This window comes from Camelus dromedarius, chromosome 5, assembly GCF_036321535.1.
Source record: "Camelus dromedarius isolate mCamDro1 chromosome 5, mCamDro1.pat, whole genome shotgun sequence".
NCBI classification, from domain to species: Eukaryota; Metazoa; Chordata; class Mammalia; order Artiodactyla; family Camelidae; genus Camelus; species Camelus dromedarius.
Window position 1 is genome coordinate 16,598,526 of NC_087440.1, and position 14,554 is coordinate 16,613,079.

The following is a 14,554-nucleotide window of genomic DNA, read 5'->3' on the forward strand; positions in this document are numbered from 1 at the left end:
ACCAGTGTTTCAAAAGACTACACTGTTAAATAAGCAAATAGAAGACATTATTGAGAGTCCTCAGCTGGGGCAGGGGCCAGCCAGTGCACATGCATGTTATTATCATCAATCTGAGACTTAATTTATTAGAGACTGAGAGTTACCTAGGAGCCTCAAGCACTGTCTTCTTTAAGAGCTGGTGCTAAGTTTCTCCCAAACCCAAGAGGTTGATAACGTGCTCACATTTGGGGGTAGATGAAGGTTGCCACAGAATGCTCAGAAAGGCTGTGAACTAGTTGAGAAGAAGCACACAAGGAGCTGAACAGAAGGGGACAGAAGAAACAGACAGAAACACAGTAGAGACTTTGAATGGCAAGCTTTTAATTTATTTTTGTAAGGCAGTGGGAGCCCGATGACATTTTGAAATGAGCGAGGAGAGAAAAAGCTGAACTCTTTCTACTGTTTATTTTCTCCTTGGGTCTCAAAAAGATTATTGAATCCTAAAAAAAAAAAAAAAAAAAAAAAGTAGATTATAGAATCTTAAAGAAAAAAGTCTGCTCAAGAATATGTGGCTTTTACTATTTTTTGGAGTGTGGAGCAGGTCAGATTTTAGCAAGGATTAAGAAATAAATGAGAGAGAAAAAGACTGTAGGTTGTTGGCACAAAGATCAGACAGAAGAAAAGCCCAGACGGCCTCAGCTAGTCCAATGACTCGTGTGGAAACCGCTGCTGGATCTGCCCAGAAAGAAAGTGCGTCTGAGGGTCAACCACAAGACACCGTGCAGACGCAGGGTAGACAGTCAGAATAACCAGTGCGCTGTGAGTGCACATTCTTGTCATCCAGAGGATGTTTAGGGCGCTTGTACCCAGGCACACGTGGCCTCAGCTCTGCATGGATAGGTCTGCTCCCATCCAACTCTGCTCGGTCCCCTGGCCTCTAGCTCCCAGGGAGTAAGCCCTCAAAGACTGTGTGCTCTGCAGATAAGGTGGTGTGTGTTCATCCAGGCATGGAGCCTAGAAACTGAGGAGGTTAGATAAGTCAGGCTACCTCGTTATCCACTTTAGGTTAATTATTAATCTTTAAATGTGAGATTGGATGCAGGTTAGTTGAGTTACTGTCATTTCTAACACTTCCATATTGTGCTCTGTTGTCTACTTTGGCATAATAGCAAACACAAAAGAAAAAAGGGGAAATGCCCCCATGGTCCCAATTGTTTTATTTGGTAGGTAGGATACTCATAAAATTATAAAAGAAGGGCTAAGAATATACAGACAAAACTGCACTTGGACCAGAACTGTCATAAAGAAGGTAGACATTTCAGAATCAAATGATCGATGGTTTTCAGACGGAATTAAGTTTTTATATTATTTTTAATGACATTTCTGTTTTATTGTTCTGATACAGCTGTCAGATCTGCCTTTTTGATCATGAGTTAAAAGACACCAACCAAAGTTCAGTGTAAATAATGATACACACTGGCTCATCAAATTAGTTAGGAAAATGGTGAAAAAGAATCTGTTTTGTTTACGGAATTAAAATTTAAGGAGTCTTATTAGAAATTAAGAGTTAGACTGAATGCTGTTCTGTGGGCATTTTTTTCCCCTTTCATATGTCTTTCAAACTTTATTAGTAATCCTGAATTTCATACTACTTGATACTGAACTTATGTTGAAGAATATTGTTTAGTAACTAAAACCCAAGACTAAGATGATGAATTTGGAGAGGGTGAGAGGGAGGAATAAAATAATTCTCAGTCCCCTCAATATAGTTATTTCTTCCTTTTTAACTTCGATTTTAGACATTGATGAGTGTTTACAGAATGGCCGGATCTGCAATAACGGACGTTGCATCAACACAGATGGCAGTTTCCACTGTGTGTGCAATGCGGGATTTCACGTCACGCGAGATGGGAAGAACTGTGAAGGTAACAGGGCGTGATAATAATGACTAGAGGGCAACAGTGTTATTCCTCGTCTTCCATCGCAGTTCCAACATCAAAAGTCTGTAACAAGACCAAGCCAAACACTGAGGGGAAGGGTCGGAGTATCAAATATATAAACACCTATTCTTATCTGAGAGGAAGACTGGTTTTCAACAGTATGCATGCCTTTAATTCACATTTGTGTCAAATATCATCTTAAATATCAGAGCAGAGCTTGCTATTTAAGGATCCCTGGTAATGAAACTTTTGTAGCATAAGTAATTACTTCCAGACTTTATACAACCAGAATTTGTACCTTTAAAAATAATTCTAATCCCATATATTCTCTAGTCACTTACACTCATTTTTGTTTAAAGTGTCTATGCAGTAAAAAAAAAAAATACAACTAGTGAATATCTGGAAATGTAAAATTTGAGAGAAATGTTGACTATTCCGAGTGAGCCCTTTATAGTGCCTCTTGAATTAATCACCTCACTTTGAATTGGGCTGTTTCAAACATTTTGTCTTTTCCTCTGCCCTTTTTTTTTCCCTAAACTGAAAATACGACAATTATTGATGAGTTTCCACTTCTTAGACCTTTAGCAAAAAAATGAAGAATGCTTCTTATCGTCTTTCCCAACGTCTTTGGGAAAGATCCCAAGAATCTATTCATACATTAAAAGAATTTCAAAATTGTTCTTAGAAACATTTTTGGCAGAATATTATCTCAGTGATTCAATTCAAAGACTTAATGCCAAAATTCTCAGTTGGGATAGGATCTTGTTTAAAAAAAAAATCATAAATTACTTTGGTCTGACTAAAGCCTGTAAGTGAAAACACACCATGTCTAGAAGAGCAAGTGCCTCCTAAGACAGCTGTAATATTAACTAAAATAGCACACTGATGAATTTAAAGAAATAGGATCAAGGGATCCTATAGGTTAGCTGTACGCCACAATCGAGTCTTGCATTTTAAAAATACATTTTTTCCTACCCGTATTTAAATTGGTTCAAACTACCAGCTGTCCTCTGGTTTCCACTTTTTAAAGAATCAGGAAGTAGCTTAAATACATTTCAAATGTCATCCTTAGTTTTGAGGGTTTTTTTATTTTCAGTATATTAGAAATCATAGGGATCTGTAGATATAACCATCAGGCTTTTAACACACTTTTCAGTTTGTAAACTAAACTCTTCCTAGAAGGAGTCTTGGTAGCTTTTATTGAGTCAAATTTCATATATATTTATATGAATTATATATATATATAATTCTGTATGAAATTAATATATATATACATGTGTATATATATGTATATACATGCCATAAAATAACTTTAGCCCTATAGCTTGCATGCACATGTCAAAAATTGAGAACTTGAGATGCATATTTCATACAGCTCTTCTTCTCTTTGTATGCTTTATTTGGATGAAAATTGGCCTTAGACAATAATAACAAAAATAAAGCAATGTAAAGAAACAGAATTATATTGATCCAGATTGGCTTCCTTTGTAAACTTACTCATCCAGTCATTAGAAAATATGTCTTCTGTATTTTTCAGATATGGATGAATGCAGCATAAGGAACATGTGCCTTAATGGGATGTGTATCAATGAAGATGGCAGTTTTAAATGTATTTGCAAACCTGGATTTCAGCTGGCATCAGATGGGCGTTATTGTAAAGGTTTGTGCTGTAAAACTCTAAATCATATTCTTCACCTGTTTTTTCTCTTCTCTGCATTGCTTAGAGCTGCCACCTTTCCTTATCGATTCTCCTGATTTCAAGTACCCTGATTCTGGGTTAGGAAACTGGAGCTCTTTCTTAAGTCCAGCCATCCAGAGAGCTATGGTTTATGCCCAGAAGGCAGTTCTTATTTCAGAAAGGGTGTTTGATGTCTTCTCAGAGGAGCCGGATAGGCTCCATAGCAAATGAATGAGAAGCTGCACTGCCGTTTGGACTACCAACAGATGTGAGCATCTTTTTCAGTAAGCTGTCTTCTTCCTCTTCCTTGTAGTTGAGGAATAATGGCCCTTGGCTTCTTCATGGCTGTCATTTGCCAACTCTTCCATCTTTACCAGGACAGACTATTGTAGACTCTTACGGCAGTGATCTCTTCTTCATAATTTCCTCCATATACCTTAAGAAACACAATGCATTTAAGCTTTATCAAGTCACAGAAGCAAAAATGGGAAGGAGGTTTAAGCAGAAGAAATAAAGGAATTTTTGAAATAATTTCATTTTTCTGGGTAGTGAAACAAAATGAAGATTTTTATTTGTGCTGCTGAAAACTGGGGTCCTGAGAATTGTCATCAGAGGTAAACTTGTGCTTAGTGGCTCTTGCCTCATGCAGTCAAGGATGAGGAGCTATTGCACTTGTGTCTAAGATCTGAGTTGGAACCAGGCTTCTCAAGGAACCTCATGCTCAAAACAGGTCCAGGAAATCTGCAGAAACACTGCACTCAAAGCCTTCTGCTCATAGTCGAAGTACAGAGCAGCAAGCTATTCAAGATTGAGAAGGCAGGAGAAACATGTATGGTTCCTCTTCTCTGGGTGCCCCTGGTGGGCAGCTTTGGTAAAGAGGTCGTGCAAGAAAGCCTTGTATTGAGTCTTCGGCGAGATGTGTATTTTGTCTAGGCTTAAAAGAGCTTCTAGCCCTTGGTTGTTTACCTACGTGCTCTCTGACCTTCCTTCACATCAGTGGCTCCTAATACTGTACAAATCTTCCTTCACAGCAAGAGAAAGCATTTTTTTCAAATTTGAAGTCAGAAATTGGTTTCTATACTTTTGAGCTATGTGCTGGGTGGAACTGACAGTTGTGAAGACAAGATTAACATGTGGAAATATTCTACAGTGTTAAGACAACATACAACAAAGCACTAAATTGTGCAGTAATATTAAGTGCTGTGCAAGTGAAAAAGAAAGGGGAAGGGAATGGTTGCTGGAATATTGGAACTAGGCTTCCAAACAAAATAACAGAAGGAAATGTGAAAGCCCCTTTGTGAACAGACCTTTTTCAAGAACACTCCTTTTACCCATTAACAGAGCATGCTCAGATTTAATTTTAGTGCCTATAGGCTGCTGGTGACCCCAGCCACAGCCTCTTGGTCATGGTGGCCAATAGATAATGCTAATGTAACTATTTCAGAGGATATTATGACCTCATAGGTGAAACTAGGTTTTGCAACTGTTTGCAACCAGTGAACTAGTATCTTACCAATAAAATGGATTGTTCCGTTCATCTGAAAGTGCCTGCTGGTTCTAAAGCTCTGACTAGCATTCTGGCTTAAGAATCAGAGCTAGAGAGAAAGAGAGAAGGAGAATGGCCTGTATTCTTACCTATGCCTTCTTTCTGATCTTTAGAGAAGGTGGAGTAGTGAGAACAAAGGAGGAAGAAAGGAAAGGAAGAAATGTATGCTGAATTCTTTTCCATAATTTTTCTCTTGACACCAACAGGGAAAGATTTTCTCTTCTCCCCGAGCGCTTAGTTGACGCCACAAAAATGTGCCTGCTCAGAGTTGAATAAGCAAAGCTAATTTCATGTCTACAGTTAACTCATCTGATGACCAGCTTGGCCTTGCTGATCAGTCTCTGAAGGTTGAGGCCACTGTCTGGGAGCAGTCCCTTCTGGATCTGTTATGTCTCTGTCCCCAGTGAAAAGCCTTCGTGTGACTTTTCAGGCTGTCGTCACCCTTGTTTTACCATAGGTCTCAACTGGCACAAAAAGGTGACCCGAATAACTGAACCAATTGGAGTTCATGTATTTAAATATAACTGCTGTTTTAAAATACAATCTGTACACGGAATCTTGGACCATCGGAATATATTTTGTGCCAAATAACACAAGCTGAGCAAAACGCAGAGGTGTTTCAGTCTCAATTTGCCTTTTTAAGGTCAGAAGAAAGGAAATAGTCACATACACTAGTTGTATATTATAAAGGGAGTTGTTATAAAATGACTTGCTTCAAAGTGTTATATGTTTTCCAAAACACAATTTTGGTACCATTTCTACTTTCCCGAATTAAGGGGGAAAAATATCTGCTAATATTAGTATGTGCCCAATAAAGTCTTTTAGCAGACCTCCCTAAGTATACACATATGATACTATAAAATACTTGTAATGCTTAAGAGATTTTTCTTTGCTGGGTTCCAATTGCTTACAGCGCTGTTTTTGGCTAGGAATGGTCATCACAGGCATCCATATTCATTTTCTGTTCCTTTTTTATGGTGTTCCATCAAGACTTTAGTTCTGTGTCTCCTCATGTCATTCTAAGTGTCCCAGAGAGTGAAGGCATGAGTGATACTGGAATAGACACCAGTCTGGGTGTTGGATGCCAAAAGGAGAAGCTTCCTGCCCAGGTCAAAGATGCAGTTTATTATCAAGCTCAATTCCTGACAGCCCTGGAAGAACGGCCATGTGAAACATTACACAAGACCCTTTGTCTTGTAGCTGTCACTTCCCCTCTTCTTCCAATTCTGTTTTGCCTTTGTGATTCTTGTTTTGGATTTAAAAAAAAAATCTCAGGAGAATGTTATTAAAATAGCTTCCTATGGAAAAGAAATAAGCTCAGACCGTTTCTCTCTCCCAATTTTTATTCCTCTTCTCTCAAAGGAAAACAAACTGCATCTCATTGGGCTTTTATTGTTGATGCCGCATTTTATCTTGAATGCTCCCCATTTTCAAGTCTCAGAATTGGAAATGTGTTCTGGTTGTAGGTAAAGTCACTTCGTTTTTCATAAATGCTTTTCCCCACCACAGATATTAATGAGTGTGAAACGCCTGGGATCTGCATGAATGGGCGCTGTGTCAACACTGATGGCTCCTACAGATGTGAATGCTTTCCTGGACTGGCCGTGGGCCTGGATGGACGCGTGTGTGTCGGTAAGATTAAAGCCATGACTATATGTACGATGGAGATGCACCCTCTGTCAGTATCCACCAGGAACAAATGCACTCTACCATAGCAGATATGATGCAGTTAATATTTGTGGGGCAACAGACTAATAGGATGAGTTCTCTTCTTGGATAAAGTGGATATTAATTTAAAGGATAGAACAATTAGCTGAGATAAATGAAAACCAAAAGGATCTGCACCCCTCCTTCCCTGTTGTCTTTCCTAATCCCCTAGCTATCCTCAATTTCCCCCAACCTTCCTTTATTGATAATGGTCTTTGAAACTGGCCTGTATATGCTCATTATCTCATGGTGAACATTTCATTTTCATCTAGGGAATTAAATGTCCAAAGGGAGCTATAGAAGGCAAAGGAGGATGTGGATAATCAAGAAAATTACATGATAATAGTTTTACGTGGCTTTATACAAAGTTTGAGATTTGTTGAGAAATAGATACAAGTTTTATCTGAATTATTTTTAGGAAAGGTAGTCAGTAAACCCTTTAAATTGAGAGAAGATTGGACATAGCTGGAAATCCCCTCCTGTTGGTAAAGACAGCACAGCTAAACTGACCAGTATCTACAGATTTGTATAAATGAACCTTTTACAGACTAAACATCCTCCTCTTTGAAACTATATCTAATTCAGATATTCGATAATCACATGTTTATTTTGAGGTGGGCCATATTTCTAATAAAGACCTTATTTATTGTAAAGTGAGCTTGAATGGCCATCCATCATTCATTCAGCATTTATTAAGTGCCTTCTCTGTAGAAACCTGGGGAAGGAAAAAAATGAGTGTGATATAATCCCAGCCCTGGAGGACCTCCCAGTTGGGTAAACCGTGGTAGTCCCTAGAAAACTGAGAGTCTGGTGGTTGGTTGGAAGCTGAATGCTGAATGATTTGCTTTGTTTTGTTTTCTAGTGAGACCTAATACGAAAGGCATTCTGTATGAGTTAGAACAGGGATGGCGGGTAAATAAAGCCAGCATGAACCTTGACCTGGGGAGGAGGGGGGCTCCCATCTCTTTGAAGCGACAGTGTGATGACAGCCGCGTCTTCCTGTTTAGACACACACATGCGGAGCACATGCTATGGTGGATACAAGAGAGGCCAGTGTGTCAAACCCTTGTTTGGTGCTGTTACCAAATCTGAATGCTGCTGCGCCAGCACTGAGTATGCTTTCGGGGAGCCTTGCCAGCCGTGTCCTTCACAGAATTCAGGTATGTGGTGTCGTGGGGATGCACTCATGCTGTCGGGCTTCTGCCACCGCCTGCAGTCTTTGCATGTAGGGAAGTCACAGGGAAAGATTACGTTATGCTCTCCAGGTACATCGCATGCCTTGCTGGGGGCTTGGCAGGGGGGCTGCTCAGGCTCTGATCACGCGTCACTCGCCGACCTAGCAATCACTTGGATCAGGCAGCACATTCGTGCCTCCTGTCTGAGCTCCTCCACCTCAGTAGGATACATGCAACTTACCTTGTTTCGTAACATAGTTTCGCAGTATCTGCATTTTGCAAGAACTATTATCGAAGCAGAATTTTACAGAGTGTAAAAGTAAATAATTTTCAAATTACCTGAATATTTCCAGCATTTTTTTTTTCCAAAAGTCCCTTTGTGAATTTTGGTCAAATCCTTTCATGTTGATTTAGGTGTGCTTTTCCTAAATGATTTTATTCAATCCTAGGGAAAAAGTATTTTTCTCAATTTGAAGTGACATGGCGTAGTGAAAGGAAAACTGGTCAGTGAGTCAGAATTCTGCTTCCCAGCCACAGGCCAACAAATTACTTAATTGGAGGGTTCAGTTCTTTGTGGATTTTTGTTTATTTAGGAATTTTTCTTACCTACTTTCAAAGGGGTTTGAGATGGCTTACATTAGTAAACGTACATAAAATAGAATAATACAGAAAAGGGATCCTTAGGTTTTTTCATCTACAAAATAAATTGTCCTGGATAATCCAGAAGATCCCCTCCAGTTGTAAATTATTTCTATTCATAAGGCAAAAATAGTTTACTGAAATGAAAGCAATAGACTGTCAACATTTGAACATAATTTTAAGGTAGCTTGGCAGATGACTTCTAATGTCCTAAAACAGAGTCAGTCCTAATATTGAAAACATGTAGCACTGATTGGTTGGTTTACATCTAAAATTTAGTTAATTTATTTCTGGCTTAGATACAACCAATTCAAGAGGAACTCATGGTTTTTAAACATTTTCCATTTTGAAAATAATAATAGTTGAAATCAGACAGTTAGAAATTAAAATATATTATGAGAAATTAGAGAAGGTTAAATGGAAGAGCTGAAAGGAAATGGGGCAATGCCAGTTAAAGAAAGAAAGCTTTATTCTGCATGAGAACTTCACCCAGTGAGTAATGTAGAAAGTGTCATTCTACATATGATTACTAATCAATTAGATACATGTTTGCAATAACACTTCAATTTATAGTATACAAATATAATTCTGTCCAACAAAGATACTTCCATGTAACTGTATAGTTGTATATTATTAATATCATCCTTTCGTATGTTACTTGAACTTTTCAAAGAACTTTTCTTACATACTTTGAATTTACAAAATAGGTAAGTATCCTGAAAACTGGTGCACAAAAATATCGGTGATTTGTTCCTGTCTTGAATGGGTAGGAGAGACAAAACTTAGAATCTAGGACCATTGGTGCATACAGTTCTCTGTTTTTACATTTTCCTCTGAACCAAGTACATCTCCAAAGAATTTGTATGATACAGAGGAAAATGAAGTAGCCTTTGAAGTAGCCTTATAAAAAGATGACCAAAAGAGACCAGATTTCTTTAAGCAGTAAAGCTTAAAGAGAGCTGTATTTGAAGCTCAATTCTGCTAGCTTCTGTTTTATATTTGAATGGATTTACACAGAAGAGGCCCATGTGTAGAAGTGGTTTCATTCAGTTTGGTTTCTCCGCTCCTTTGGTAGATGAAATTGCCAAATAACGAAGGGTTGAAGTGGAGGCTATCCCTTATTTCAGGAGAGAGGAGGGATTTTAAAAGGTACTAGAAATATCCAGAAGGACTATCTTTAGTCAATCTAGTCAACTCGAACCACCCAGCATCTAAAGCTCATCTTCGTGCTCTGGAAGCCAAATTAGCTACATGTGAAGATACATCTACCTGGCTGCTGAGCTTTTACTCTTGTGGAAATTGGTCAGTAAAACCCACAGAAGAGCAGTTACTAGGAATGTTCTCATCTGTCCTCACTCCGCCGTGTGCGTGGCACAGCGCGGAGTTAGCTCAGTAACACCTACCATTCACTGAGTGCTTGAGCGTGTTCTCTCAGTAAATCTGCGGAACTGCCAAGTGAGTTGGGTAGCATTTTCTACGACTTAGGATGCGGGAACTAGAAGAGGGAAAGGACTTGCTCCCAAGACCCCCAGCGTAAGCACTGTCATCAGCATTCAAGCCCACGCTGATCTGAATTCACTGCAGTTTTGAGTCTGGCACCAGCCCCTGCCCGAATGGAAAAGAACCATGACAATGATTTGCTTCCATTGAGACCAAACATCAGCTAATTTAGTGCTAATTACAAAACTGGTTTTGGCAAAAATGGCACGATTTTGTTTTTCCTGTTTTGTTACTTACACTGTTTCCTGAGTGGTTTAATTAACTGTTGATGTGAAGCAATACAGAGGATGCGTTTCTTTCTGCTCCCAGTCCCTGACTTTCAAACCCAGTGGTGATCACCTTCCCATTTGTTCCTTTTTTTTTTTTTTGAGATGATTGAAACATTAAGGGATTTCACCCTTTTAAGAGGATTGAAAAATTAACGAATTTCATCACTTTTCTCAAATTTCTGTTTGCTGGAAGACAGAGGCTCTGAACCAGTCAACCTTCGTCTCTTTAATCTGTATAACTCATTTGCATCCCCTGTCATCCAGAATGCAATTTTCTAGCATGTGGACGTATAGGAACTATTTGCTTCAGCACTGAGGTGCAGTCGAGCTCTGTGAAAAAGGACCATACCTAGTATTCAGTTCTCCTGCCCCTTAAGCACAAAGGAGCTGCATTTGACCATGAGACTCTGTAGTTGCCAGAAACCATGGGCAACTAAGGAAGCACTTTAGTTTCTTTTCCTTGGATTGAGTATGATTCCTGTTAGTTCTCCATTGTCGTCAGTCAGTCTTACGTTCATCTAAATCTTGTTGGAATTGTGTATAAAATATTGTATCCGTTTTAAGAAATAGGAATCCGATTCCATTGCGAATTTGGGAATTGAACACACCTCGATTTCTTCAGTAAGATCTCACAGTTTTAACGTTATGGAATACCTTCCCTGTGGGTTTATCATATAGAATGAATGTAGTATCCTGATGAATTACATGTATTTAAAAATACAGGTAAATGCAAGTGTAGATACTTTGTTGTTTTTGTGAGAGGGAAGGTAGAGAATTTGCAGAGAGAAATGAGAAAATGTTAAGAACTTGATTGTAACTGAAAAAAAAAATAGCTCAAACTAGGAAAAAATTTATTCCCAAGATGGTGGGAGAAAGTTTTATTAACGGCTAAGAAACCACATTTTCACAGGCACATTTCACCGTACGTGTAAAGTGGTCCCTGGTGAACAAAAATCAAGTCACGGGAAAAACACCTTTTCCGAAAGTGCTTTGCACAAGGAATTGCTGTAACTTGCCTGTATCCTTAAAAGCCGTTTTCCACGGTGATTGCGGAGCCTGGTGTGACTCCCTGGGGAGATGCCTCCTTTTCCGTTACCACTTTATTTCCGTTGCACTCACTTTGGAGGAAATGACTTGTGCAAAGCCAAGGGCAGGATCAACCTGTTCTGCAAACAAGGGCATCACTTACTATCTGTTAATTTATTGCAGCGGAGTACCAGGCGCTCTGCAGCAGTGGGCCGGGAATAACGTCGGCAGGCAGTGGTAAGGACTCGCTTTGAAATTCACTACCTTCAGCGTGTGCAGAGGCAGCACTGGGCCTTCCTGGGGGTCTCCAGTCGGTCCCTTTACCGCAGTCTGGTCTGACTCTCCCCTCTGGCCGTCACTGCATGACATTCCTGGGACACCTAGAAGCCCCCAGTGTGGGGACAGCAGCCGTGGCACGGTGGGTCCTGCCACTGCAGGGTGTGGGGGTTGGTGCTGAAGGATTGAGTGCCCTCCCAGGGTGGTTTATGTGGATGAGATGCAATGACTGTGGTCACTCATTCATTCATGAGAAAGGGCAGCCTGGTGGGTCTACCACTATAAAGTACAGTTCAGGGTTACAGACTCAAGGGAACTGTTTTCTGCACATTGGGAACGCTTTCTTAACTGCCAAGTGCTCGGTCATTATCAGGTGGCAGTAGGGAGCCATCTTGCATTTTGTAGGAGCCAGTGTTAGCAATTAACCAAGTTGGAAGAAAATGAACTATTTAAGTGTAGGAGTTAGAATGGAGAAATATTGGTGCCATAAAGAGAAATTCAAGTTAGAAGGGGGAAATTGGAACAAGTGTAGAAATAGGCGACAAGAAAGAGGAAGGGGTTATTTATATACAATGAGATGATTTGATTCAAGAGAGTTCTGGAAAAAAAAATAGACTGGCTGAACTGATTGTCAGTTCATTCTCTTGATTGAGTTCATCGTTACGTGTGGATGAAGAAGGGGCAGGGTGGGTATTTGGAGGAGAAAGGAGGAGAAGTAAGGAAATTAATAATGAGTAAAGAGTTCATGGGGGACCTGGGGAAGAAAAAAAAGGTCAACCAAGATTTTTGGAAGAGTCGGGCAATAAAATTTGAGACTGGCGTTCACTGACTGTCATTTGGCATCACCCTTGACTATTACAGCTCTCAGGACCCAGCCTCACCTGGCTAGAGTTGCTCTTCCAGAGCAGGTAGTGTTAGAGCAGGCTTGGACCGATGACTAGGTTTGCTGCAGACAGTCCCAACACAGAGTGGAGAGGGCGTGTGTGTTCATGGCAGAGTAAGAGATTTAAAGTGAATAAACAGAGTTCATATTTTAATTTAACCTTGAGAATATTATTGAACCTACGAAAGTCTGAATCACGAGAAGGACACAATCACCTTGTTTTTAGGCTAAGTCTGGTGGCAGTGTAGAAGGTAGATCAAAGAGGGATGGACTGATGGCAGGGAGACCAGTTGTAGGAACTTGGGCTCCGGATATGATCCACTTTTCCATCTTGATGTTTAGACAAGAAGTCCAGGGGTTCTCCTCTAGATTAAGGATTGGTAATCTTGTAGTTCTAGCTCAGATGCCAAGTTCTCTCAGGGACTGGTGGAAGGAAGATTTGACTCAGAATATCTTACTGTAAGAAAAAGGGACCAAGCTTTCTCATCAAAGAGAACTTTTATTTTCACGAGGTCCTAAGAGCTTTACATTTATTGTAATTTTTTTTTTTTTATTGTTCACTTGATGTTTACTTTAGAAAGTTACTGATTTGGGGCTTTTTTCTGTGTGGTGCAGATATAAATGAATGTGCATTAGATCCTGATATTTGCCCAAATGGAATTTGTGAAAATCTCCGTGGGACCTACAAATGTATATGCAATTCAGGATATGAAGTGGACTCAACTGGAAAGAACTGTGTTGGTAAGAAGTCTTACCTGTTTTCTAAGACGTTTCGTGCATCATGCACATCTTTTGTTGCTTGAGGGAAACTGCTTGTGAGTAGCTTAAAGGACTGGACAAATGGATTCTCCACACTCTGGGTGTCTGCATGACACCTACATGTCTTGGTTAACTAAAATCTGCGCAGCTGAATCCTGACAGTTTAGATCTTTTGTTTACTCAAATGGTGGAACATGGCGGGAGTACTGTCCCTCATACAGCGTACAGTTCTCTAATTCAGCAGGTTGAAGCAGAGGCCGAACCTTCTAGCTGCCTCTGTTGTTAGGGCTGCTGCAGATTGTCATTATCTGCAAAGTAGACATAGCCATCCGTCATTTTCGAAAAAGCAGAAATCTTACTTTGAATATTTTCTTCTCCTTTCCTTCCTAATATGTGGCCTTTGAACACACATAAAAAGAACTAATAGCACATGAAAGCATCTTATTTGCTCCCATTTAAATCAGCTTTCACCTGAGTTTCAGGCTTAAACAAGTACCTAACAGAATGGAGAATGGAAGCAGGTCAGGGGAGCTACAGACTTATCATAAAACCCCTCTTCTTTCGACTACAGGCTTCTTTTTCTCTCCCTAACTTTTATTACTGGCCCAACCCTGGCCCTTCCTTTATGGTCTACGTTGAATTTTGAGACATGAATTTTTCCCTTTTCCCACCCTTAATTTTAGGGCCCCCTTTTGGGCTCAGTGATCAGTTGAGAATGCGTGGTACTTTCAAACTAGTTTCACTCAAAAAAAGGTTTACTATTTCATTTTTCTGTAATAGCCTCTCTACATTGGCACAAAAAATCATAATGTATTTGGGCAGGCCACAAAGACACAGAGATGTTTTAGCATCATCCAAAAATCACCCCATGGGAAGCTAAAGGGAGAGTCTGGTGAGGCAGTGGGGGTTCTTCCTCCAGTGCTTTGGTATAGACTCCAAAGTCGGGCACATGGTCATCAGGTCAGAAGTGTGTTCACAGTTCAGATCATGTTCGGAGGTAGGAAGTTAGGAACCAAAGGTCCACTCCAGCCACTTCCCACACAGAGTTCCAGGGACTGGCTAGTTTATATCTTAATCTTCAATTTCTCAACTTAAGGCTCCAGATTCTTCTGATGTGATCAAAGTTTAAGAATTACAATAGTGACCCTTTTGGGAAGTGTTAGCATTCCTTATATAA

The 14,554-nt window shown here is 39.9% G+C and overlaps 1 protein-coding gene across 1 annotated transcript in view; it reads left to right on the forward strand.

Annotated features, from left to right (window-relative positions):
* FBN1 (fibrillin 1) overlaps positions 1-14,554 on the forward strand; it is a 239,305-nt gene that overhangs the window by 131,981 nt on the left and 92,770 nt on the right. Inside the window, exons 13-18 of the mRNA XM_010998625.3 lie at positions 1,779-1,904; positions 3,457-3,579; positions 6,653-6,775; positions 7,858-8,010; positions 11,643-11,696; positions 13,234-13,359. Of these exons, the coding sequence (XP_010996927.2) occupies positions 1,779-1,904; positions 3,457-3,579; positions 6,653-6,775; positions 7,858-8,010; positions 11,643-11,696; positions 13,234-13,359 (705 nt within the window). The remainder of the gene's footprint in view (positions 1-1,778; positions 1,905-3,456; positions 3,580-6,652; positions 6,776-7,857; positions 8,011-11,642; positions 11,697-13,233; positions 13,360-14,554) is intronic.